Source organism: Chrysemys picta, chromosome 5, assembly GCF_011386835.1.
Source record: "Chrysemys picta bellii isolate R12L10 chromosome 5, ASM1138683v2, whole genome shotgun sequence".
Lineage (NCBI taxonomy): Eukaryota > Metazoa > Chordata > Testudines > Emydidae > Chrysemys > Chrysemys picta.
In genome coordinates, this window is record NC_088795.1 from 15569945 (window position 1) to 15597788 (window position 27844).

At 43.3% G+C, this 27844-nt stretch overlaps 1 protein-coding gene across 16 annotated transcripts in view; it reads left to right on the plus strand.

The window, feature by feature from the left end:
• The window catches only part of FRAS1 (Fraser extracellular matrix complex subunit 1), a 293322-nt gene that overhangs the window by 7399 nt on the left and 258079 nt on the right, over nucleotides 1–27844 (plus strand). For 15 of the 16 annotated variants that reach the window (XR_010601697.1, XR_010601696.1, XR_010601695.1 and 12 more), the window contains one exon: nucleotides 1667–1698. The exons of the other annotated variant lie outside the window; for it this stretch is intronic. Coding sequence is in view for 12 of the 15 variants with exons in the window: in XM_065597477.1 (XP_065453549.1) it covers nucleotides 1667–1698 (32 nt within the window). In the remaining 3 variants the exon portion in view is untranslated. The remainder of the gene's footprint in view (nucleotides 1–1666; nucleotides 1699–27844) is intronic. 16 annotated transcript variants of the gene reach the window in all.

A 27844-nucleotide genomic window follows, 5' to 3' on the forward strand; every position in this document is an offset into this window, starting at 1 on the left:
GAGTTCATTGTGTCTGTCCTGTGCCTAGTGGACGGGTGTCCATGTTACAAAAACTACCACGAGGAGAGACACCAAACTGGTAGGTCAGTTTGCTGGCAGTGTCAATGGAGAAACCAAGGAATGCCCTGGCATAGAAACTAAACTACCCTCCCCATCGGGGCAGGTCCCTCCTGGTCAGGTTTGAGGCCCATTGGCTCAGTGGGGGTGAAGCTTGTTGTGCATCATGTCTGTGCTCTCTGGTGCTGGGCTGTTTTGACCTCAGCTGGAAAGATGGACACAGCCATACGAGGAGGCCTTCCTGAAGGAACAACGTTGGCCCACTATTCAGTCAGAGGAAAGGCCATGAAAACAGATGTGCTAAGAGGGGGCGGGGTCAAATGTGTAAGAGTTTGAGAGAGACAAGGTGGGTGAGGAAATTAATACAGTATCTTTTATTGGACTGCCTTCTGTTGGTGGAGGAGACAAGCTTTACAGCAACAGAAGTTGGTCCAATAAAAGATATATCTTCACCTCTTCCCCCTCCCCTCTTTTCTTGGGATCAACACGGCTGTAACAACACTGCAAATGATAAAAGCTTGCCAGTGGGCAGTGCCAAGCAGAGTACCTCAGACAGCACCCTAGAGAGATCGGGGGAGTCAATAGATGCCACCCGAGACAGTCTGCTTGAATGGGTGAGATAATTGCCTCCCTCAGGCAGTACATCAGACATGACTATCCAAGGAACAGTGGCAATGGGTGGTGTGGGACTATATTTTGGATCGATGGCGCATTTCTTGGCAGATAGACAACTTACTGCATCCCCCAGCCCAGTGGTTCTCCCGTGTGGTCCAAGCAGCATCCAGCTGCATCCCATGTGACAGTCTCAGGACCATACAGGTAGTATATACATTGAATGGAAGCGGCCCACATAACACATAGAGAGCTGCATATGCAGCCCACAGTGGTAAATAGGTACCAAAAGAGCCTCCTTCATTATAGCAGGACCTATTGTGGTCACGGGCAGTTTAACTGACATCCCTCCAGGTGTGGCTTCTTGAGCTCCCCATCTTGCCTCGGTGGAGCTCAAGAACAAACAGCATGCCAGCTGGTTATGGCCTGCCCTCTTTATCCTCTTGATGGTGGACGGATGTGCTTGATGTCTCTGGATGCTGCTGCCATGATAAAGTGGCTACATCACTTACCCCATTCTAATTCGTTGTTTGTGCTGCCAGAGGCCATATGCTAGAAAAAGCACAAAGGAGACAGCCCCACCGTTGCTGAGAGCACTCTGTCATCAAGCTTCTGCCTATTGGATTTGAAGGTGGCTAATGCCAGGAGGAGGTGAACAAGGAGGTGCTAGGACTGAATTGAGTTTTCGATGGAGTGATTGAGCAAGTGGTGGATTGATAGAGCTGCATTGTCTTAAAGCAAATAGAAAAAGGACACAAAACATTTGGATAGTGCAAGTAGCTTATAATGTGAAACCACACAGTCATAACAACATTTCCTATTCTGTATTTGGTTGCCTTTTGTATTGGCATCCCTAAAAAAAAAAAAACCCTAGTGACATTCAGGGGAATTGTGGCTGCTCAAAGAATGCAAGGTCAAGTTCTTATGAAGCTCTGGTTTATGGGTGAGTCTATTAATATCAGCTTCCTTCTAATCCATTTTCTTTTTGGTCCTACAGGTGCTTGTGTCTACCAAGGCTCATTGTTTGAGGTAGGTGAACCTTAATATGTTTCCTGGTTACATTGAGGTTGATAGGCACTGACAAAACTTGTTGAGTCATATGACTTCCGTGGCACAAATGGTAGTGATGCTTTCATTAATATGCAATGGGGTGAAATCCTGGCCCCGCTGAAATCCATTGCAAAATTCCTATTGACTTCAGTGGAGTCAAGATTTCACCCATGGTCTTTGTCAACCCAACCAGGCTACTGTTGAGCAAGACTCCGGGCATGTTTACAAATCTGGCTCTTTGTTTGTCCTGTGCATTTTAAACAATGTGATTCAGGAATGTGCAAAACAAGACAGGCCAGCTAGTGTTATCTAAAATCTTCCTGTATATTCTGCAGGTATTTGATGTTTTGCTATAAGTGATGATTGTTTAACACTTTTCTTCTGGAAAACTTCATATTCATTGTGTGCTGTGACTTCTCCGTTTTTAAATTAAAAGTATGACTTTTGCATTTTTTTGCTGTGACAAAACCATGATTTCTCCATTTGATTGTCATTTTTCACAATTGCAAATAATCCACCTTAATCATTGGGCAGATATGTGACGTTGGGAATCTCATGCAAATAGTACTTTTCCATACGATACTTGGCTGTCTCAATTTGATACTCAAACAGTAAAAATAAATTGACAAGAATATTGGTCCTGAAGTGCTTACACACAGGCGTGCTATCACAACGAAACTACACAATGATTTGTTGTTGTAGAATCTAACGTCGTGAGCATCATGTTTATTTATTAGCTAGATTGGGTTTATATGTTTTCTTTCCCTGAATACCCCCCTCCAGCAAAGTTACTGCAGTGTCTTTGGAATCTATAACTATTGTATAACCTCAAGTTCTATAGGAGTTGGGTTCTTTTTCCCTTCCAACCTTGACTTTGACCCTTTTAAAGTTCTCCTGCACAAAGGGGGAAATGAAATGGAATTGATTTACACCACCGTGTCTTTGGTGGATGGCTTGGTGAAAAGCCGAAGCAGATTTCGTTCATTTGTTTCTGTTAATAATACACCGTGGAGGATCACAGTGTTTTAAAGGAGATTGAAAAGTCTGTCTACACTCCATCAACTCTAATAAATTGTGTGGCAGATCATTCTCTTCTAAACTCATTTTATCTCAATAAGGACTGTAATATAATGAAACTAAGGGGATGGGAATTGAGATGCTCATCTATGTCACCGCATGATGATGACGTGTGTGACATTTACAATTCAAATTTTTTTTTTTGGCTTTGTACTCTTGTCTAAATGATGGAGTTGATGTAGATGCAGACTAAATTGAAGGTGGTTTTTGTTTAAATTATAGAAATTAAGGGTCAGTTATGGAAACCCTTACTCACTTTGAGTAATTCCTTACTCAGTATGTTGATGTCAGTAGGATACTACTCGGGGTGTGTAAAGGTATACAGATCTTAAAGCAGCTTTGATTTAAAAAAAAAAAATGCTTCACTGGGGAAAAAAGTCCTATATTTTGTTTGGCTTGAGAACTGCACACGTGTGTAGTTATTCTGTAGTGTAACCTTCATGGAAATGTCACTATGAAGAAGGAAAAAAGTATATTAGCATTGTACTGGTGTTGGTATTTTTCAACATGTTACTACTTGTAGAAAAATACCAGGTCAAGTTATAGGGTTAGTTATAACCAGGTCAAAATGTGTGCTAACAAGACATACGCTGCCTGGCAACATTGCAAGGGAGAAAGACAAGCTGCATGCTGTTTTTTGGATTCTTTCAGAATCCCAGTTTGTTTAAAAGCAATACGATATTGTTTGTAGTAGCTCCCACAGCATGCAAGGTGCTTTCTGAACACAGCTGGAGACAACAGCAACTTTCACATTGTGAGTGCTACTAAGGACAAAAACTATAAGACAATAATAGTAACAATTACTGAAATCCTTGCCCTGAGGAACGTATAACTTAAAAAGACAAAGATACACTAAGGATGGGAGAGAAGGATGAAATCTACAAGCGACGTAATCAAGAGGAGGATGGGCACCCGACTTATTTCTTTGCTTTGTTGTTGGAGCTGCCTGAACAGAAATGTGTGCCCATCCACGGCCTCACTGATACCTTTGGAGCTCCTCACAGGCACAGGGGCACCGTTAACATCAGCGAGGCTCTGAATGGATGCAGAGCTCCACCCATTGCAGGGTGGGGGTCCAAATCCCTCCTCCCTGCCTTCTTCCACACATGGCTCTCGCTTGTTTTTCTCCCACCTTAGTTTCCAGATACCACTCCAACGCCCTTAAGCACTTCCCTCCCAGCACTGGCCCGTCTCACTCCAAGCAGTTCACTCATGAAATAGGTAGATGACTTAGTCAGCTAGTTTCTTGTAGGTATTGTGACTTAAGTGGTCTCGAGGAGGCATTTAAGGAAGTGCATTATCAAGAAATTGATTATTTTGCTGCAGCTGTACCTGTGTCCTAAGCGCCTCTGGCTGTGTACAGGAGCCACTGCTGAAAAGAGAAATTCTATGCAGAGAAAGCATTTGGATAGGTTTCCCCCACCCCAGGGGGGAAATCAAGGAAAAGTCTAATTACATTATTTCCTTCCGAGAGGGATCGCTCCAAACCTGCAAAATCTCATAGAAAACAGAATTTTTCAGCCATTTCCAAACTTGAGGCTAATATTTGTAACGAATGGTAGCTCTTCAGTTTGAAAAAATAGCTCTGCATGAAGGATAGTGCCTAGAGAGAGGCTGTCGTCTTTCATCGATTTGTACATCAACCATTCTTATTTTAAGACTTCTATCTATAAGAGTCTCCAATGGTACAGTGTGCCTGAGACTAGCAAACTGCTTTTTTTTTTTATCGGTTGTTGTACACATTAATAACCAGTGTCACTTGCAGCCTTCTAAAGCTATACAGCTCTTTTACAAGCCTTAACCATCTATATAACGTTTCTCGGTGGGTGGATGGGGGAAAAAAGGCATAAAGGTTAAATGGCTTTCTTGAGATGACAGTGGGAATTAGAACTCAGGAGTGCACAGTTTACAGTCCTGTGGTCAGAGACCTAGACCAGACCTCTGTGAAATATTCCAATTGATTTGAGTTATCCCTATACAATATACTTGAACATACGGATATTTTGCACAAGTTCTGCAGCAGTAGAAAAACAGCACAAACCCTGTTCTTTATTAGTTGTTGTGAATTACTCAGGAGGTTTCATTTTTTTTAACTTGATGAAAACCATTTGTATGTCAGTGGATTTACAATATTTTATTAGGTTTTCTGCATATTCAAAGCAGTACTGTTTGACAAGCAATAACCAGAAGTAATATAGTAAAGGTACAAAGAATGCAATTTTCTTGGCACCTTACGTGTAATTACAAGCAAAAATAAAAACAGATCTGGCAGCAGCAGATTATATGGGAGACGTACAACAATATATGGAATAAAATAGTATTTGCTATCTAAAAAGTGGCTCTTATTGTCCATCCAAGAACTTGTAGTGGGAAGGGGAAATTCCCAGCAATGTGAGGTAATGAAACTAGTATTTATTAACCCTCTCTTGTAGCTGTAGAAAGCTCTATATCTTAATTGCATACAGTCAATAGACCCAGTCAGTGCTACATAAATCAACTGTCTGTGCTGTCCCAGTCCTGAAGATAAAGATGCATATAACAAATCTGAAACCCCAAGGTGAAGATAAACCACTGCAATTCAGTCTGTTAATCTTTCATTAACACTCCCAAAGAATGATTGTCAGCTCTGGACAGGAACGGTTTGTGAGCCAAATGCTGAACTGTTATCCTGGTGTAAATCTGGAGCAGCTTCACTGAAGTCAGTGGGGATGGTCTTTCAGCTGAGGCACTGGATTGGGCCTTCAGGAGATCTGGGTTCAGGTCTTGGCTCTGCCACAGTCATCCTATGTGATCCTGGACCCTTTTTTGCCTCAGTTTCTCTCCTTTCCCACAGATCTTCAGCCTTCACGGAAGGCCTAGCTCTACCTGTTCTCTGTACCTTGACCATTGCTTTCCTTGGTGCTGCTGTCGGTTTCTATGACGACCACAGGCGGCACCAGTGGAACTGTGGTCACCAGTGGCCCTCTCACATGCTCTGTTGTGTGCTGGTTCTGACCCATACCACTTGGAGGTGGGGTGTGTGCAGAATCAATAATTCATCGAACAGCAGTGCACATTTGTGCTGCCTATACACATAACTGGCTCGGTTTAGTTAGTGGGCAGTCCCCATCTGGACTGGAGCACCGTTTAATGGGAATCCTGGAATTGTCTAATGGGCTTATGGGTATGTGTCCTGGGTTTTTCATCCTTGTGAAACAAACATGCTTACCCTGGTACAGGTGGAATATTTTTATGAGTCGGGGAAAAAATGCTGCTCTTAAGAAACCTTCCCACTCTCTGTAATTAAATTCCTGAAACTGTTTTGCAAGAGGGAGGAAGGATTATTTACAAAAGCAGGGAACACCATCAGTCTAAGTCTGTAATTTCCCCCCCCCCCCCCACCCTGTTGGTATTGGTTATCTTGGACTTCTACTGTGTGGTGAAAGCATGTTTGACGTTGCTTGGAATTTTACTGACTCTTTTCTTCTAACTCTGTAATCAAGATGAAGGGCAGGAAGTGGGGCAGGTGGAACTTAGAGCATTTTTAAAGAAAAACAGGAACAGACTGACAATTATTTCTCTCGAAGACAGTGAGGCCTCTTGCAGATACAACAGCTGGGAAAGTGACCTTAATTACTTGAAGATGGCACAGACAGGAGGGAGACTGAGGGCGGAGGCTGATAGTAGCATAGAACAATCTGAGTGTTTATGGGTGAATAGATTCAGGTTTAAAACAGGTCTGTAATTACTACATGACAATAGGAATCTAAAATATACACTTTTTTTCTTATTCTGCTTTTGTTTATTGGAGATTAGAATGTAAATGCTAACCAGTGTATGATAGTGTATAAGCAGTGCTTCTAGCATAAGTTATTGATTACTAATATTGCAATAGCACCTAGAGTACTCAGATGAGATGGGGGTCCCCTTTGGACCAGCAGTTATACAAACACATGGCAAGAAACAATCTCTTACCTGAAGAGCTTACAGTCTAAACGGACAAGACAGACAGAGGCTGGGGAAGAAGAAAGGATTGTTATCCCCCATTTTACAGATTGGAAACTGAAGCACGGAGAAATTAAGTGACATGCCCATGATCACAGAGGAAGACTGAGCTGGGGATTGAACCCTGATCTCTTGAGTCCTAGCACAGTTTTTTAACCACAAGCTTCCTCTCTGGGGTGTATATTTGTCCCTGCAATATGTACTCTCAACCCCTGTTAGCTTTATGGGAGTATTGTATGTGTGTTGAGGGGAGACTGTTCCGCAAGGAATGGACTTTTAATTCAATTTTAATTTCTTTAACTAGTCACTTGGATCATTTTCTGAACCAGAACTGTATAGTACTCTGAGATCAGCTGGTCATCAAATGCCAAAATCTGTATTGCTGTTTGGTGTTAATGAAACCAGCGACAGATACAGGCTACAGATCATATTGCAGCATTTATTGAGCGTCCTTACGGTAGAACAGGGTTATCTATTGAAAACAATTACTCCTCTGAAAGATCTGGTCGTTGTCATATTTCACTGCATAGCAAGGCTGTCTTTTGTAAAGATTTATATGAGGCTGAGATATAGACGTTAGTGTAAGTGAATATAGAATAGAGCCTGGAGGGTTAGTTAAGAAGTGGGGAAGAAAAGTATAATGAGTCTGCAGCCAACAGAAACCAACAAAAAACCCAAATTCATTTACTGTACAGCAACTCGGCAGTAACACAGCTTTGTACGTGATCCCTGCATAGTTGCATTCATCAAGGCAGTAAGATGTGTGACCTAGCTGTTGTGTTCCTATGTTTTGTATACGATTTATTTTTACAGCATATGAAAAATAAAGCTAAAGCAATGAAGTATAATGGCTAAGGGGGATTGTGAACTCAGTGGGAAGAATATTAAGTGGGAAGAGTAGGTGCTTCTCTGCATGCTATGAGGACAGCAGAACTTATACCAGGTACGCTGACGTGCTTGTTTCAGCAGGGGGTTTGTGTGTGTGTGTGTGTGTGTGTGTGTGTGTTTTGACTGTCAGCAGGCTTTTCATATTTGTGTGTCATTCAAATATGGGCAGTGTTCAACCTGTACCTACAAAGACATATCTATATGTCTTTTCTTTACCATGTGCCTCATTCTGTCTATCCATTTCTGGACTGGATGTAATCAGGCTGGATCCAAATAGTAAATGAGGTTGGCATTACAGGTATTTGAGAACTAAATTCTCCAGCTGGAATCACAGAATCTGAACAGCCAGCAACTATAAGTAAAGGCGGGAAATAAAATAGCTGACTGCCTCAGTTCCTGGATTTGAACTCTAGGGATGGTTCTCATCCTCAGAGATCTGTTGTGAGCGTTGATCATTTAATATAATATTGAACTCATTAGAGCACAATAAGTGCACAGTGTGCTTCACAGAAATAAAGTCAACTCGGGTCCAGATTCTTGGCCACACTGTAGCTGCTTTGCAGCAGTGTGTCAGTGCAAAGCAGCCACAGGTGCCGACTCCATGGGTGCTCCAGGGCTCAAGCACCCACCAAAAAAAAAAAAAAAGGGGTGCTAAGCACCCACAAGGCCCCAGCGCCCTGATCATGGCCCCTCCACTCGTGCTCCACCACAAGGCTCTGCCCCCACTCGACCTCTTCCCCTGAGGCCCCGCCCACTGCTCGCACGGGGGGGGGGTGGGGGTGGGGGTGGAGAGGAGCATACACTGGCAAAACAAAAATCAGGGCCTGTGAAAGCAGCCATGGACCCGCTCCTCTGGCCTGTGGAGGATTCCTCCAGTGAAGAGGAATTCTGTGGTGTAGGGTAGCTATAGCAGGTACTGATCCCAGCTACTCCCCTCTCAGTTCCTGGTGTAATATGCATGCCCGAGAGGTGTTCTTCTTTACTGAGGGGAATGGGCTGACAGCTGGCTAGCCCTAGGTTCTGGAGGAGGGGAGTAAAAATGACTTTCCTGCCTTTCCAGCCCCCCAAATAAACACCCGTTGCTGCCAGGGACAGCTCAGATGCATCCCAGGATCTGGACCAGGGTAGCTTGCTCAGAGAGCTTACAAGGAGGAGGGGGGGTAACATCAGATAGAGATGATGTGCAACAAAACCAAACAAATCACGTGTTGTCTGGGTGTGTCTTTGTTTTTTGAAAATAGGGCAGGAATTGATGGTGTTGGAGTGAAAGTCAGCTGGATGGCGATACCGTGACTGCAGGGCAGATAGTGAGTTTGAGGGGGGCGGGTAGGGTGCATGGAGGATACAATGACTGCAGGCTGTGAGCTCTGAGGGGAGGAGTGACGGAGCAGTGTGTGGCTGCTTGGTGAAGGGGTGGGGTAGGAGTGTGCGTCTGTGTGTAAGATGGGATAGCAAGAATGCTGATGGGGGAAGAAGACCAGGAGCAGCAAGGCAGGAAAGTGGGCAAAGAGTAAGGCATGAGAGGTGGGTCAGGGACACGTAGGGCCTTGATAGTGGGGATGAGCAGTTTGAACTTGATGCTGAAAGACAAGAAGGCAGGACGGTCAGAAGAGTTTGTGGATATGGGGGAGTCTCAAGATTAGGACAGATGCTGCCAGCAGGTAGGAAGCAGCAGGGAAAGAGGTGAAGAGAAAACGTGTTCGAGCAAGAGGGTGACGGGGGATGAAGTGAGCAGATGGAACAAGGGGAAGAGGTGCAATTAGTGGGAGCGGATGAGATGAGTGCGGGGAGGGATGGGAAGTGATGGTGAGGAGGAAGAGAGCAGAGAGGTGGAAAGGAGGGAGAAGTAGCCAGAAGAACAGCGGAGAAGAAACTAGCAATTAGGGCCAATGAGCTGGCAAAACAATTAAGCAGTGATGGCAGTGAACCGACAGTTGGTGTGCAGTTAAAAGCAATGAACTGGCAATTAACACTCAACAGAAGTAGTGACCAGACAATTGATAATCAAATAATAGTCAGTACGTAAGCAAAGAACAGGACGCTCATAAGCAATCCTATAAAGTGGCCAGTAGCGAAGTAAAGAGCAAGGCAACAAAAATACTTGGTAGGGGCCTGGAGCAAGTAGGTGGCTGTTGAGGTGTGTCTGGGCATCCCACAGGATAAAACTAGGTCTGAGGTAAATGTTAATGGCCCTCTTTCTGCCTTTGCAGGATCGGGGCCATAGATTGTAACATACTTTGAAGACAGAATGTGCTATGTAAGTGTGAAGTGTAATTCAGTACTATTATGTCTACTATTTGCAGTTCTTCTTTTCCAGTTTTGTCTGTGACTAGTGCAATAACAAATTGCATCTGACCCAGCCGGGCTTGGCCAATACTTGGTGCATCCATTTCTCAAGTTAGGGTTACGCTATTTCCTGCACAGGCCTCGCACACATGGCTTTTAGGCTGCGGCATGCTATGTCGGCTAGGCTATGGCGTACCTCTGTCCACAGACCGTTGTGTGACACACCTTTTGCTACGTTGGGAGATGGATTAGGGAGTGGGGCAGTCTCTTTGTGTCTTCTCATAAATGATCTGAAACAACTAAATAAAATGACTAATAATCCAGCCCAACTCTGTTTAATGGCCTGATGAGTTCACAGTATGGCTGCAGATTTTTCTAGCCTTCTTCCCTTTCCCATCATGCCACAGTGCATATATGATTCTCTCTTCTGGCTAGATGGGATGGGAGGGACCATATATGAATCCTGCACTTCCTGAGTTTTAGTTGGCACTGTCTTCAGCTAAGGTCCTGTCTACACTGGCCTCTTGAAGAGCGTGGTTCTGCTTTGAAAGGTGACTGTGTAAGAATGGTATCTGCTTCCTCACCAGACCTGCTTCCTGTTTGTATTCAGAGTTAGATGTACATACATTTTTACTGCTTTTAACTCCTGTTAGCTCTGCTGGCTCTACAAGACTAAGGTTAAACAGAGCAGAATAAAATCCAACTTATACATCAGCAGCAGAGTTGTGATCTAAGTTCCAACTGCAGGTCTGGTTTCTGCCCTCGGATGCACCTGTGCCACCCCATTGAAGATTAATGAGATAAAACAGGTATGATAGAAGGCACAGGTGTAACCAAGGACAGAATTTTGCTTGCAGACTCTCTATTACTGGTGCTGATACATGACCAGGAAGGAGTACAGATTTCAGATTCCAGGGTGATTTTGCAGGGCTCCCAGTTACAAACAATGCAAAAACCAAACCAACCTTGTAAAATGAGCACAAATTATATAGAAATCCCTGTGGCATGATAAACATGGAGCTCTTGCTGCCATTTGTATAGGAGTCATTCATAGAGTGAATCTGGCTGACCTACAAATTCAGCTCGGCTGTTTACTACTGTAGTTGGATCAGATGTTGTGGACAATGCCAAGCTAAAGTCAATGGGAGTATTGCCACTGACTTCAGTGTGTGTAGGAATACTAGTTCTAGAAGGCTGGGGCATGCCTTCAATGGCTCTCTGATGACATAGTTCCATGGAACTATACTGATATATATCAGATGAGGATAAGGCCATCAGCTTCTTAAAACCTGGTTCTCTCCTGGCTTGGAAGTGATGAAACACATCCATAGAACTAAGGATATCATTCAGATCAACCCAGGCAGATTGTTAGAAACATTTCTGTGTCTGAAATTGCTGCTAGCCAGGGTTAGCTTTCTTGTAGGGTTTTGTGTATATAAAAGGCTATTGTGAGCTGAACAAAATAATATTACTTATGGCTTGTCCACTGAAGCAAACCTGAGCTTTTACCTAATGTGTTTATGCTTTGACAACCTTTCAAAGCCTGAGCTTATGATAAATTCAGTAAGGGCAAAGTCACTTGAATGTTTTGCAGCTGAACACAACATTCCACATCTCACTTGATTTAGTTAGCAGCTCACTTAAATATCAAGGGTCAACTTGTGTTTGCGCTTTTCTTCTGAGAAGAAAACTTCCATGGGTTTGACCTTGCAGTGTTTAAAAGAGGCTTGGAGTTCCCCTCTTTGTTCGCCTTTGAGAGAACTGGCAGTAGCAGAGCTAATGCAGCCACTTGCTTTGTTTTAAAAAGTAGCAGAATTCTTCAGGTTCTTGCATTTTTTTAATAGGAGGGATGTGGGATGTGCCAGTTGGGCGGAGGGAGGACTCACGTTGCAATGAAAATAAATAGTTTTGTGGGGAGATTCGGACAAAATCTGTTTCTAGATCTCTCTCAGTGTCCCTGCTTATAAATAATAGTTTTCAGTCTCTTGGGGAGAGGGGGAGGCAGGAAAGAGGGGTTGTGGTGGTGGGGAAAGACAAGAATATGAGCCCTGGAGGCAGTCCGTTTAAGTGGAAGGTAGAGTGTGATAAATGACGTTTACCTCTGATAGGCGTTCCAGATAGGGAGAGGTGAGTACAGTTGAGCTGCATGAAGTAAACCATTTGTTTATGGGTAAATTCTGCAGGAACAGCTCTTGGTAGTCTGCCATACTTCTGTGGGTGCCCTTATCAACATTCCTTTTACATTTCTTTTCTAGCAATGTTTGAACAATAGTGACAATGCCCCCTTCCCCCCACCAAAAAAAAAAAACAGAACATTTTTTGTGGAAAAAGCTTTAGTTAAAATTTCTGATCTTCAGAAACACTCAAACAGCTGTTGGATTTGGTTAAAAAAATCAACAAGAAATGATTTAAAAAAAAATTGTTGAAAAATGTGTAGAACTTCAACCAGCTCTGTTTTTTACCATTAAGGATGTTGTAAGCAAGCCTCTTTCCCAGCCTGGTGTGCAAACAGTCCTCTTTACTATATGAAGTCCAAACTTAACTGCTTGTTGTGGTTTTACCTATCGCAACAAACAAAACACTGAAATAACATAAAGATTAGCCCACATCTCCACAGGCATTTTTGCTCAAAGGGTTCCTCTCTCAGGACTACTCAGCCCACACCCTCGATCTTCTCTTCCGAAGACCAACTCCGCTTATACTGAAGCAGGGTATGAAATCAACTGCTTCAGAGTCAGCAAAATCCATGTAACTCTTTCCCAGCAGGTTCAACACCTCCTAATAGGATGGGGGGTATTGCAAGCAAATGTTGCCAGACTATTATAGGCACCCACTGTATATCTCAAAAATTCAAGCTTAAAGAATTAGTTATACCTACCTAGAAACATTCTGTCATTTATTGCTGTGGATATTAGACCTCAGTGGTATTTGTATATAAATACTGTGTTAAATACAACTGGTTGCCTTGTTTGTGCTTTGAGGACTTTAGTTTATTATACTCTTGGTTCAAAAACATCCCTCAAAGTGAAGATGTAAAATATGTCAAGAAATCCTATATGTAGAGGGCCAGATTCTCCATTGCCTTGTGCTTTTGTGTAATCATTTGCACCTGTTCAAAGGGAGTGTAAAAATCCAACCAAATCAGAATTTTCTTCCCACACTGCTGGTAGTGCTTTACACGCCTCTTTTGCAGTGGAAAATCAGGCCCACGGTATTTCTGTGAACTGTGTGTAGGTAGGGGTTATTACTATAATAGGGATAACACTTTGCTCTTACAAAATGCCTTCCATTTGAGGGTTGCAAAGTGCTGTGATATGCTGACTGAAGCACAAAAATTGAAAGGCACAGAAATCAAAAATTTGAAGAGAAATGTTTTTTTTTTAAATTATCCTTGTTTAAGAAGTCATATGATAGCAGTCTTCAAATATTTGAAAGGCTGCCATAAAATAAGATGGAGGAAAGTTGTTCCCTCTTGCCACAGAGGGCAGGAATGGGTTCAAACTACCGCATAGCAGATTCAGATTAAATCTCAGGGAAAACTTCCTACCTGTAAGGACAGTAGGACAACGGAACAGACTGCCTAGGGAGGTTGCGGAAGCTTACAAAAGGAGGCTGGATCGCCATGTGTCTCTTGGATGGTTTAGACACAACCAGGACCGGCTCCAGGGTTTTTGCCGCCCCAAGCGCCGGAAAAAAAAAAGCCGCGATCGCAATTGCGATCGGTTGCACTCCAGCAGCAGCTCCACCGCACCGCTTTCTTCTTCGGCGGGAATTCGGCGGCAGGAGCTTCCCTCCGAGAGGGACCCGCCGCCAAATTGCCGCCGAACAGCCCGACGTGCCGCCCCTTCCGCTTGGCCGCCCCAAGCACCTGCTTGCTGGGCTGGTGCCTGGAGCCGGCCCTGGACACAACAAATCCTGCATTTTGGCAGGGGTTTAGGCTAGAAACTAGATGACCCTTGTGGGCCCTTCTAACCCTATGGTTCTGTGAAAATGAATGTAATTCAGAAGAGTGAGGTAGGATTTTTTTATGTTTTGATGGTACAAGGTAAAGGAAGTATAGTAATAAAATGAAGGTTGTTCTCAAGAGGATTTAGTATAATCTCGTCTATTAATCAGAAAAGAATTACTTATTTCTTTATGGATCAAGGCACATGTTTTAATGTCTCCTAATAATTCTGTTTTCATCTTGCAAGATAGTCTTTTTTCTGGGATGCACTATTAAGTGTCACTTTTTTTTTCTTTATGGACTAAGAATGTGATTGATATACAGTATATATAAATAAGCCCCTAAGACTTAGCAGGTTCAAGTGCCTTGCTGTTCCTTATCAGTGACAGCCCTAAAACCAATTCATTCATATACTACGAAGTAGAAGTAATTCCAAAAGCATCAGAACTTTCACATATTGCAATAGAATTTACATCTTAGAAACCAATGCAGTATACATGACACACTTCATATGACCATCAGCATAGCTTGCACCGTTCAATCTATTAGTCAATTTAACTTCCACAGCTGCAGTAAGTTGTGACTCTAAGACTTTTACTCTCTGATTTATTGAATTTTAAACAATTGCATTGTAGAAACAGCCAGGTCGGCTAAGGTAGCATCCTTCATAAGTTAAGAAATCCCTGTGCAAAGCTTATGCTCCTACCCACATCTGTAGCAAAATGGTGACAGGGAAGAATCTTACTTTATATGATTAACTACTTGGGACCTGATGCAAGCCCCTGGAAGTTGATATGAGCCATTGATTTCTGTGAACTTTGAATCAGGACTGTTTTACTTGGTTGCTTGTCAGAAATAAATGGGTGTCAGAATGAAAGGGAGAATACATGTTAACATATATAACAACGGTGTGTTTTTATTCGCTCCCTATAGGGGTTCATTGAAGAAACCAAAAGCAAACTCTTTGCTCCCATCTAAGGAGGTCTATATTTATTTGATTAGTGAGCTTTATGCCTGTAGCTTCTCAAACACTGACATGAGGATACGTTTGTGCCTGGAAAAGGACAGTTAGTAACTGTGGTTATGGTACCAGTACTTTTCCTATGCTCGCTTTATGATTATGATGTGAATGCATTGTTGACATGTGGACGCTTATTGAAATAAGCGACTTTTACAAAAAGCTGTTAATGTCTGAAGTGCCTTGAATTCTTTTTTGGCTGTTGGAATGAGATTGCGCCTTTTACACGGTATTCAAAGTGAAGCCTAACGTGGCTCATGGAATATCAATATCACTTGTCTCTTTGTATTTTATTTTAAATTTTGGGTCTCCGTTGCAAGCCCCAGACTAATTTCTCCCTCCTCCTCGCCTATGGACATACATCTCTCTGGTGGGTGCTACCGCCGTCAAGGCTGTGGTGCTGGATATTAGTTAGTGACTTGTCCTACACAACAAGTTAGATTCACAAAGAAACTTAAGTGTGGTTTCCTGACCTCCTCCTGGACACCCAGTGGGTGGGATTAAAGGTCACACTGAGTGTCCCCCTGTCCAGCCCTCCTTTCTGCCAAACTCTGCTGTATTGCACCCAGTGACAAGTGCCCCAAACTGACCCCAACTCACCAGCTGCCATCTGCTGATTCTCTCCAGGCCCCAGAGTGACCAGCTTCCCTGGCCTGAACCCTCATTGCCAAAATCCTTCTATTACCCATAACCACCACTTCTGTCTTACTTTGGCTGTGGCCTGTGGCAGGATTGCTCAATGGTCACTTGGACCTGGGACTGGTCATTGATGGTCACTTGTCTCCTCAACAGCAAAAAGGTGTTTGGACATCTGTGCCCCAGAGCAATGCACGAACTGGGGAAAGGCAGACATTCCTCTGCCTTACTCACCTGCAGGGGCAGATCCAGTAAGCATGCTCAGATCTCACTTACCACATTGGGACCCTCCCTGGTAACACTTAGCCCGATGGCTAGAGTGCTCACCTGGGATCTGGAAGACCCCCAGCTCATGTCTCCCCTCTGTCTGAGGGAGAAGGGATTTGAACAGTGATCTACCACTTCTTGGGTGAGTGCCTTAGCTACTGGCCTATAGGATATTCTTGGTCTCTCCTGCTGAAGCTGTTCCACTGTGGATAAATAATGTCCCCTTAACTTCCATTGCTTTCTATGTACACCTCTACCTCGATATAACGCTGTCCTCGGGAGCTAAAAAATCTTACCGCGTTATAGGTGAAACCGCGTTATATCGAACTTGCTTTGATCCACCAGAGTGCGCAGGCCCCGCCCCCCCGGAGCACTGCTTTACCGTGTTATATCCGAATTCATGTTATATCGGGTCGCGTTATATCGGGGTAGAGGTGTATGTCCAGCTATCACTGCTTTCATATCAGAATGCAGCTGTGTGGTTTCAGTCATCAGAGAGATAGGATGCTGAACAGATGATGTAGTTGTTGACCTGCATATTTTTGTTGGCTCATCCGTGGGATAGAAAAAGGATCTGCATGATTTTAAGCAGGAAAAGTGAACTAAGAGTTAATAGATCTGCCATTTCGTTTTCTTCTGTCTCTAGGTCCCCACTGTCATTTTTATTGGACCAATTTTCTCTTTGCCCTTCCATCTACTCTGACTGCTTTTTAACAACGCTTTATAGCGAACAGAAGTATTCATTGCAATTCAGCCTTCATCATGCCTTCTTTCATATAACTTTTAATAAGTTCACAGCACGAAAGGTTTCTTTTTTCTCCTCTAGGTCAGTTGCCTTTGACTTATGGTTTTATTTCCCTTCGTCCTAATCTTCATCAAACACCCAAGAGGTTTCAGATCTGTCTCTTTCTATTCGTAGTGGTATGTTATGAAATGGTGCAGCAGCAATAACAGAAACTAGGCTTTCTGTTCAAGTGCATTCTACTAAAGCGATTTCCACTGCAAAAATCTGCCTTTGCAGAATGTACGAACCATATAAAGTAATGGAGGCAGATCCTTAGTTGGCGTAAATAGGCACAGAGCTGCCAGTTTACACCAGTTGTGGATCTGGCCCAAACTGTACAACTACTGCGGCTGAAATTGGTTACCAAGTCAGTGTCCTTGGAGTATAGAACAACCCTCTGGCTTAGTCACATATTAAAAAATCTGTTCTTGATTCTACAGGTACAACTGCCATTGGCCATGCAATTAGAAACCGCCCATGGTCCTTGGTGAAAATTCTAAGTGTTACACCCATCCCATTTCCACCATCAATCACATAATAGTATTATTTACAATGGAAAACAATAGCAGACAAGTATTCTTTTGCACTGTTTAGCCAATTGCTTTTGAAAATATAAATCATGACTCTCATAATCATTTTGGTCTATATAATATGTACTGAATATCTGTGAGTTCGCCCAGAAACGTACATGCGAAGCAGTGTTGTTTAGTAGATTAAGTGTGGGACTGGGAATCGGGAGACTTCAGTCCAAACACAGAGGGGTTACATGGATGTAACTGAGTGCAGAATTTGGCCCTGTATCTTTGAACTGCTGTCAAGAGTTCAGTCAGATAGTGTCAATGTTTCGCAATGACATTAAGTGCTCTACAGATGGAGTGTTGTGTCGTTAAAGTTGTGAATCACTTATATACCTAGAGCACAGCCAAATTTTACAGAAAGGATTTTTACTGTGTCCTTAAGTGAGCAAATGCTGTAGGACATGATTTTAGTTTTGAAAAACAAGCAATTAATTTTCTTTTTGTGGATGTTTTAGACAAATGACATATTATTGCCAAATGGCTTCTCGTCTTCTGTGCAACAATTCTAAACTACAGAAATCTCCAAATGGAGTATAATTCTGCAAATGTCATTTCTAACGATCGACTTCCCCATTACTATTACCTGTCTCTTCCTAATAACTGGGATTCCCTCCCCTGCAGAGGTATCCTCCGTACGAGAGCTTACTATGGCATCATCTGGAGAGGGGGTCACAATTATGGGATCTTGTCCCTCTGCTCCACTTGGGAATGGAAACAGGACTGGGGCTTTAGTGTATATGTGTGTATGTTGTTTTTCTCTGTTTGTCAATGTATAAACTGTGTAATATCTCTTTGCATATCTCGACAAATCCCATTGTCTATGTCCAAGCCCAGGGTGATCTTGGACTTCAAGCTGTTTCTTCTAATTTTTCCCCCCAAAGGCAACTATGAAAAGAGGAATCTTAAAAAGATATCGTTGACACTGCAAAGTGCTGCGAATTTGAAAATCGCAATGGTCTACAGGGGAAAAGAAAACTTTTATTTTTGCCTGTTGCACGTGCTCTGTTGGGCAACCAAAGTGACTTAAAGGGGAAAAAAACCTAGACATCTTCCCTTTGTGAGACATTGCAAAAAGCCCTCAGTTCTTCAGTGAAAACGATAGCACAACGTCTCTTCACAGCTCTGTTCTCTTTTGCCTCCTGCTTGTGCTCTCACATGGCTGAATACTAGTCAGTGCTGAGCAAGTGTGGGTTTTCATGTCTTTTTTTTTTATGTGCAATTGAAATTCCATTATAATTTCTGCCTTGCCCTGCAGCAAGTGAAGATGAAAAAGGATTTCTTTGCTTTTTAAAAATATTTTTTTCCTAGCAGTGGTATAATTAGGATTCTGACATTGTTTCTAATTTCCATAGTAATCTCTAATTCTCAGAGGTTTATATCTCAGCCATAAAGTTTCTTTGGCATGGCGTTGGCACAATAACAGCGTATCTGGGCCCGGATTCTTCATCTTTTTTTAAATAGCTGAAAAAATAATTGGCTCTTTATCTGACTGCCAGAAACTAATAGAAAGTTGATGCATGTTTTTGAGCTCTGATGACCCCGGACTAGTTTAAGATAGGGTTTTTTAAAAGGAGTCTAAGGAAGTTAGATGCCTGATTCCCATTGGATTTCAATGGAAACAGGGCAGCTAAGATCCTTAGAGCATTTGAAAATCCCAGCCCAAATTTTGAAATCATTAATATGTAACAGTGAGAATCATTCTGTGTAATGGGGAGAAGGGCAAAACCAAAATACGCCTCTTTGTTTAGAAGTCAAAAGGAAAACTGACCATTAATACTGATCTAATTTATCCTCTCACCCCTGTTGTATACACGATTTTTGTCTTTCAAGAACAGATTCTGATAAATTGACATGATAATGGAGTGAGAGATGAAACAATCTGAGTTTATATGTGATTTTTACCAGATGATTCCTAGTAAAGGCCAGTTGTGTCCTGTATGGTCAACAGACACTGTGTTCTATTTCAAAACATTGGACAATTATGTTAATCTAATTGGCACATCGGTGCCAAAAATGTTTAGCAGCTAAGCACTGAACTGGGTACCCTATGTTGAGCACCAACATATGGAATTCGGTCAGCTTTATTTGTAAAGTCCACAAAAGTATCAGATCTATCATGTTCCCTCTGTGTCTACCCTGAGATACAAGGCACCCCAGGTTTTGCTGTATTACTTTTCCAACAGATGTCTGGGTAAAGTCCCCCATTGCTACCAGGTCTTGTGTTGTGGATATTTCTGCTGTTTCTTCTAGAAATGCCTCACCCACCACCTCCTTCCTGATGTCATCCACTACCATCAAGTCACCCCTATTTCTCCTCCCCTCCCACCCCTGTAATCTTTACCAAGAGACTTTCAATTGATCTGCCTTTCACCTCCTTCTGGACCTCAGAACAAGTGTATAATGTAATACCTCCTTCTTTATTTTCCTGCCTGTCGTTTCTGAATAAGTAAGGCAGAGAGGCTGGAAGATAAGGAAATACGGATAGGATCTGATGAGAAACAGTCAAATGAAAAAGAGTCTCATTCAATTGCATCATGAAATGGCAGACCACTAAAAAGTGACAAGCACTTAGACTTCTAGCATTTGTGTATAATTTTTTAAAGTAATGAGAAGGGTGAACTGGAGTGCCTCGTATTAAATGAGGATATTGATATAATAGGCATCACAGAAACTTGGTGGAATGAGGATAATCAATGGGACCCAGTAATACCAGGGTACAGAATATATCGGAAGGACAGAACAGGTCGTGGTGGTAGGGGAATGGCACTATATGTGAAAGAAAATGTAGAATCAAACAAAGTAAAAATCTTAAATGAACCAAACTGTACCAAAGAATCTCTATGGATAATAATTCCGTGCTCTCTTAATAAGAATATAGCAGTCGGGACATACTACTGACCACCTGACCAGGATGGTGATAGTGACTGCGAAATGCTCAGGGAGATTAGAAAGGCTATAAAAATAAAAAACTCAATAATAATGGGGGATTTCAACTATCCCTATATTGACTGGGTACATGTCACCTCAGGACGGGATCCAGAGATAAAGTTTCTTGACACCTTAAATGACTGCTTCTTGGAGCAGCTAATCCTGGAACCCACAAGAGGAGAGGCAATTCTTGATTTAGTCCTAAGTGGAGCACCGGATCTGGTCCAAGGGGTGAATATAGCTGGACCACTTGGTAATAGTGACCATAATATAATGGACCCTCAGGACCCTCTGTTGCTTTTTACGTAATATAATTAAATTTAACATCCCTGTGGCAGGGAAAACACCACAGCAGCCCCACACGGTAGTATTGCTTTTATATAAATCCATGGTACAACCACATCTTGAATACTGCATGCAGATGTAGTCATCCCATCTCAAAAAAGATGTATTGGAATTGGAAAAGGTTCGGAAAAGGGCAACAAAAATGATTAAGGGTATGGAATGGCTTCCGTATGGGGAGAGATTAATAAGATTGGGACTTTTCAGGTTAGAAAAGAGATGATGGGGGGAGGGAGAGAAATATGATAGAGGTCTATAAAATCATGACTGGTGTGGAGAAAGTTAATAAGGAAGTGTTATTTATTCCTTCTCATAACACAAGAACTAGGGGTCACCAAATGAAATTAATAGGCAATAGGTTTAAAACAAACAAAACGAAGTATTTCTTCACACAATGCACATTCAACCTGTGGAACTCTTTGCCAGAGGATGTTGTAAATGCCAAGACTATAACAGGGTTCAAAAAAGAACTAGATAAATTCATGGAGGATAGGTCCATCAATGGCTATTAGCCAGGATGGGCAGGGATGGTGTCCCAAGCCTCTGTTTGCCAGAAGCTGGGAGCAAGCAAAAAGGGATAGATCACTTAATGATTACCTGTTAGGTTCACTCCCTCTGGGGCACCTGGCATTGGTCACTGTCGGCAGATAGGATACTGGGCTAGATGGACCTTTGGTCTGACCCAGTATGGCCATTCTTATGTTCTAACAAGCTATACCCCTCCATGGGCGCTGGGCCGGGGGCAATGGCCCCTCCCTCTTTTTACCAGCTGTAAGGGCGAGTGGGGGGCAGGACTCAGGAGGAAGGGGTGGCATGGGAGCGGGGCCCCGGAGGGAAGAGGTGGCACAGGAATGGGTCCTCGGGGAGAAGGGGTGGCGTGGGAGCGGGGCCCCGGAGAGAAGAGGTGGCCTGGGAGCGGGTCCTCGGGGAGAAGGGGTGGCTGGGAGCGGGTCCTCGGGAGAAGGGGTGGCGTGGGAACGGGGCCATGGTTTGGTGCCTGTGCCCCCCTCCCCCCTTTAGGGCACTTCCACCGTTCCTGCAGCCATCTATAGCAATATTCCTATCATAAGATTTGTCCCATGAAGTCTCTGTGATGGCAGTTGAGTCATAATTTAGCTTGTGTACTGATACTTCCATTTCTTCCTATTTGTTCTCCATACTCCTTGCATTTGGATGTAGACATCTAAGATGCTGAGCAGTTTCACCAACTGATCTCCTTCTTGTTGCCCCTATGACCCTATTGTAATTTTCCATGTCTTCCCTCACCCCTGCAACATCCAGCCCTTTGTTAGGGTTGCCTTTTTTATGCTTACCTGTGGGTTTTTGTCACATGCCCCCTTTGAACCTAGTTTAAAGCCCTTCTTGCTAGGTTGATGAGTTGGTGCACTAAGACTCTCTTCCCCCTTATGGTCACGTGGACCCCCAGCTCTTCCTAGCAGGCCTCCCTGGAACAGTATCCCATGGTTGAGGATCTCTGCTTGCTTTTTGGACCTGGATTATTGATATTATCATCCATGCCAGACCTTGGGGAAAATTGACATGCTGGGCCTCTCACGGAGTAGGTTAAGTCAGTACGTGTTTCATTTACATCTGAGATTTTCCAGAACAAAAGACTAAACATAGTGGAAGTGCCCTTAAAACTTAATTGTGGCAATCATTATGGAAAAACAAGAGGTCAAAATCTGCTCCCAATTACCTTAGTGTAAATCTGGAGTAATCCCATTAAACTGAATGAAATTACACTTGTGTCAATTGAGAGTAACAGAGCAGAATTTGTCCCTGAAACATACTCCAGGTGCAAGTTTTGCAGAACAAAAGAGACTTAAATGTTCAGGTCCATAATGCTCTCTGTCTGCATGCATTAAGAGTTGAATACGCAGATTCAGGGCATATGATCTGTCTCTCATCATGAATGAAGTGAAAAGTTGTGCTGGCAGTAGGAAAATCCAAAACTGTCTAGGTTAGTAATGAATCTTAAAATGTATATGTACATAAGCTTTCTCTCGGTAATGCTTACATGCTCCAGTAAATCTCAACATTTTCTGTTTAAAATTAGGTGCAAATCATTAAGGGGTGTGTGAAGGTGCTTAATCCCCATCACCTGGAAGGCAAGGGAAAGAACCCCAATTAGTCATGCTCTGCACCTGGGGGTGGGTGATAAACTAATTGGCACCTGGCCAGAGGAGGATGAGCTGGGCCTTATAAGTAGACTGAGGGAGCTCAGTTGGGGAGAGACTGCGGAGGAAACAGGCAGAGAGAAGCCCCAGGATAGGATTTAACAGACAGGAGATGACAGAGGAAGAAAACTGCAGGGGCGGGTTAGGTTCCTGTAGGGGAAAGTCTGCGGTAGAGCCATTACAAGGGAACCATAGTGAAGCCTGAGAAAGGTGAATAGTTTGGGCTTTTATTTGTGTTACCCTGGAAGGGGTTTAGAGTTTTAGGTGACTTGGCCAGAGGGCCAAGCCATAGCACCCAGAGGGGGAGTCAGGAGAAGACGCAAGCTGAGAAAGGCCATTACAGATCCGATGGAGAGCCTATGGGCCAGCAGAGACAAGGAGCCCGTGCAACGCTGTGACCAGAGATAAGGAGGTGCCCGTGAGGTGAAGACGTGCTACTATGTTGGACTATTGATCGTACTTCAGGAAGAACAGCTACCAGGAAACACAGCTACCTGGCTTAGTGAAATGGTGATGAGCCAAATTCTATTGGGGCTTGGCAGGTTTAAATACAAAGGCAGCCCTGACTACCTGTAATGGGGGAAAATGCAAGGATCATATGTGGATGGTGCAAGGATTAGCTATTAAAGATTTAATGCAAGGAACCTACAAGGACCATGCCAAATTAAGGACCAATTCCACACATGAATATTGCATCCTAGCATCATCCTTGTATGATTCTTGTACACTTATGGGTTTAAGTGATATGTCCATGCTCCCTAGTTCTGTTTACCTCATGGCAATCTGAAGCTAGTGCCCAGGTGTATGACTTACTGGTCGCAGTGGACTAATAGATACAGATGTATTATACCTTCCGATTTGTTGGGTCCTATCTCAAGTCTCCCTGCCCCAAGAGACTGTTAGTACCATCGACGTGGTCTAACTGGCTGTCTCACTCTGCTGATCAAGCTCTCATATTGAATGAATCTGTCTTGGGATTGGCAGGGTTGCCAGGGGGGCAGTGATGGAGCAAGTTGGCAGAGGGAAAGCGGGGAAGGGAGGAAGTAACTAACATCACTTGGAACACTTTGCTTGTCTGCCTGTCTGGTTCATTGATGCCCCAGTTCAGCAAAGCAAGCCTTGTCAAGATGGCACGTGATCACATGCTTCAAGTTAAGCTTATGCCATTGTGTTGCCCTGAATAGGGATGGGATTAAGCACATATTTAAATACTTGTCTGAATTGGGGGCCATAAACTGTGAATGCTTCGGGGGCAGGAACTGTTTGCACAGCACCTGGTAAATAGTTGTCCCTACTGGAGTATAAACAGTAAATAATACTCTCTTATATAGGGACCTGCTCAATAGTAAAATTTTGGAGTTTTATGATTGTGAGAACTGGCAGACCAAGCTGTGGAGACTCACTCTTCTTGACATAGCTGGAGGAAAATCACTGAGATGAGGGAAGGGTCCTTTCACAGGCCTTTGCCCAAGACAAGGCATCATCTGTCACATTCTGTGTCCCAGGAGTGGGCTGTGCAGTCAAGCTGCATTTTCTGTTCTGATATAGCATCCAGATTCCTGTGGCCAGATGAGTCATCCCCTCTGATCAAGTAATGTCTAGTGGTACTTGGACATGAATGCCCTAGAAAAATGTGTCCTACAGTAAGAGCTGTTCAAGCTGTTAGAAACACGAACACCTTCATGCTGAGTGACGCCCCAGACTCACATTTTTCAATGCAGATGTTGCCACTAAGAAGTGGAGAAAGAGGAAATACATAAAGCAGAGTTCTATCTTTGTAAACGGACTGTTCCGCTAAATTCGCCTTCTCCCCGCCTCTTCCTCCCCGCTCCCGCAGGCATTGGCAGGTAACAAGCAATTTTTCAGGCCCTTTCCATTGATTTTTGAATTTATTGCCGCTATCTCTTACTACATATAACCTTGTTCTCATATTTCCTGCTCAACACAGACTGATATCCACAGGGGTTTCTCACTAATGTCATCTGCTTTAGGAATGTGGGGCAGGGTTAACCAGAAGCTTTCAGTTTTGAAACATAAACATAAACATAGCCTATTAGTTATGGTGTTTATTTGTATTCAGAAAATATTCAGAAGGATCAAGAATGGATTAGTTTCCAAACTCTTTGACTGTATGAAAGCCTCTGACTATGGACCTCAGCTGTTTATCATTAGACTCCTTTTGAAAGCAACATCAAGAAAGGTGTAGCTCATTTCCATGGCCAAATCTTTTAACCAGAGTCCTATGTATACATAGATCTTCCTTTTGTCCTTGAAACTGACTTACATGCACACAATTAACAGGTATCAGAGGGGTAGCCGTGTTAGTCTGAATCTGTAAAAAGCAACAGAGGGTCCTGTGGCACCTTTGAGACTAACAGAAGTACTGGGAGCATAAGCTTTCGTGGGTAAGAACCTCACTTCTTCAGATGCAAGTCTTGCATCTGAAGAAGTGAGGTTCTTACCCACGAAAGCTTATGCTCCCAGTACTTCTGTTAGTCTCAAAGGTGCCACAGGACCCTCTGTTGCTTTTTACAATTAACAGGGTTGGTTACCAATGTGTCCTGATCTTCTGTTCTTTATAAGGAATATCCCATTACAGTCCGTGAAAGTTTTGTCGAAGAGCAACAGTTGTGATTGCTAATTTATAATATTTTTCAGTGTTGTCCATGAGGCATCAGTGGGTCTTCAGTTTTATCAAAGTAACTTCATGCTTCTGCAATTCGCTGACTGTTCTTTGTATTTATAGATGTTACATTTGTTTCTCCCAGAACAGTAACAGGCACTTAACAGGTTCAAAAGGGAAGCCTCATTATGGAAAATGAAGTTAAGAGCATCTGGTTAGATCCATTCAGGACGCACTCTCTTAAACTCTGTTGTTCTTCGTTAGATTAAAAAAATTAATCTTGGTAATTGAATCTTTTGCCCTTCTATGGCTGCTGTAATACTTTATGGCTTTAGATATTAAATATAATCAGAGTTGTCATGGTAGTGTCACCACTGTGTTTTTCTTCAATGAAGGCGGCGTAGTTTAGTTACAACAGCTGTAAAAACAGATGCATTTCAGTTTATACTTAATACCTTCTATGTCGGCTCATAGGAGCTCTCTTTAATAGCTTCTTGTTGCATTATAACTTCAGAGTCTGTGGACAGATGCCTTAGTTTTTTCTAAGAATACCCTTGCAAATAGCTACCATCTTAAAATTACTCTTCTGGAATAGTCGGTCTTTAATGGTACTCTAGATATGTATTAATTTGCAGACTTTAAAGTGTGTTCCATTGCACTGAATTCAGCAACTCAACCTAGACCAGTGGCAAGAATATAACAAAGGGCTCAAGGAGAAAACTTCATTATTATTATTATTATTATGAGATAGATTAATCTAACCTAAATGTCAATGTAGCACCAAGGCGCACACACCAGGTAAGAATTACAGTGAGGAGAGCCATTCTATATCCTCCTCACCCCATCATATCCCTTCTCTCCCTCCTCCCCCCTCCCCCAACCCGGCTCACCCTCTGCCCTGGGGTGGGAAGAGGTTGACGTAGGTGCTGGCTCCTCCAGCTTTATGTCTGTTGAGAATTCTTCTGGTGGAAGAGAATTCTCAACTCGGGGGGCAGTGATGGAATATTCCCCATCATCACTGCGATCCATTATAAACTAGTCATCTGCTGACTCTTCCACAATAATCCGCGGGCTCTGTGACCAGCAGTTCCCAGATGAATCTCCACTGACCATGGAAATTGGAGGTCGATAGTGACCGTGTCGTCCTAACCTGGAGTAGGGATGACAGATTGGGAGCTGAGTTGCTTCAAGGGGAGACCAGGGCAGGCGTGCGTCTCAGAAGGCATGATCCTTCCCTGAGCTCCGTGACAATGAGGTAAGGGGCATGCTTGGGATGGTGCAGCCTACAATGCTCCTTTTCTGCGTGCCTGCTCAGCTCTTGGGACTGGTGTGAGGGGTGGGGCTACCCCATAACATAGTCTTTGAGGCTGTTTGCACCTCTGGGGCGGGGGGCATCTGGAGGGGGCAGTTCCTGACATTCGCTTCCCCGAGTGCAAGGAATTTTATTCTCTTGCCCTTGCATAGTGTGAATGGTGTGAGGGGGGAAGACTCCTTGTACAAGCTTCACTTCCTCCATCTTGTCCTTTAATATGGATGTGTTCTGTTTTCTCCCTGATTCGCCCTGAGCCTTGGTGGTAAAGATTATATTACAGCTGGAAAGATCGCTATAATTTATTGACATTTATGATGAGGGGGGCTCTAAGTCTCAAGTGACACAGCAGGGTTTTGCTTTTGTGTGTACTGACCTATTACATTTTCTGTGCAGCTCAGAAGCCGAGATGTGTCTGCACCCCTTTGTCCTGGAAAGGTGACATCTCCTGTAAACTTTCGACCTCTGTGTGTCGATGCTCATGTGATTTAGGTGAGGCGTGTGGGCTTGTCTGTCACCTGTATGGAAAAGAAATAGCAGTGGCGCCTTGAGCAGTTTATGGCAGCGTGATCAATATTTCCACTAGCAGTGTGACAATATGGGTCAGAGAAACTCCTCTAACTCTCCAGCTTTTACGGGCTAGGTCCTCGGCTGGTGTACACTATATAGCTGCAACGGAACGATGCTGACTTATACCTGCTTGAGGATCTGGCCCTGTAGCTTCTTCAGGCTTGTCTACATACGCTGTTTGTGTGCGGCAAGCTCGGGTGTGAATTTATTGCTCGCTAGCTATTCCACATTACCTCTCTGTGTAGCTGCGCTTACTGCATGCTAAAAGTGCCTTCGTGCGCTTCCGCCTAATACACTTTAAAAGTGCCTTCGTGCGCTTCCGCCTAATACACTTTAAAGTATACTGAGTTAAATTGCCTTAGGATACTTTTAATGTGCAATTAGTGTCCACATGTAAATTCACAGCCTATCTTCCGTGTAGCCGAGCCCTTACGTACATAGCGCACGCTGTCTTCCGTGTAGCCGAGCCCTTACGTACATATAACTGTGGATGATGATCCGCAACCGCAGGCACTGTTCTATAATAAATTTCCAATAAATATGCAAGATAACTTCCGAATCGCAGCCTCGTTCCTATTTGTTTTATGCTTCAGAATCCTCTCTCGTTCCTTTTTAGCAGTGTCAGTAGAAAGTCTTTTAATATTCTGGCCAATGCTTTTAGCTCCAGCCCCAAGCCAAATTTGGAAGGCGTGGTAAAGGCATTCTCACTCTT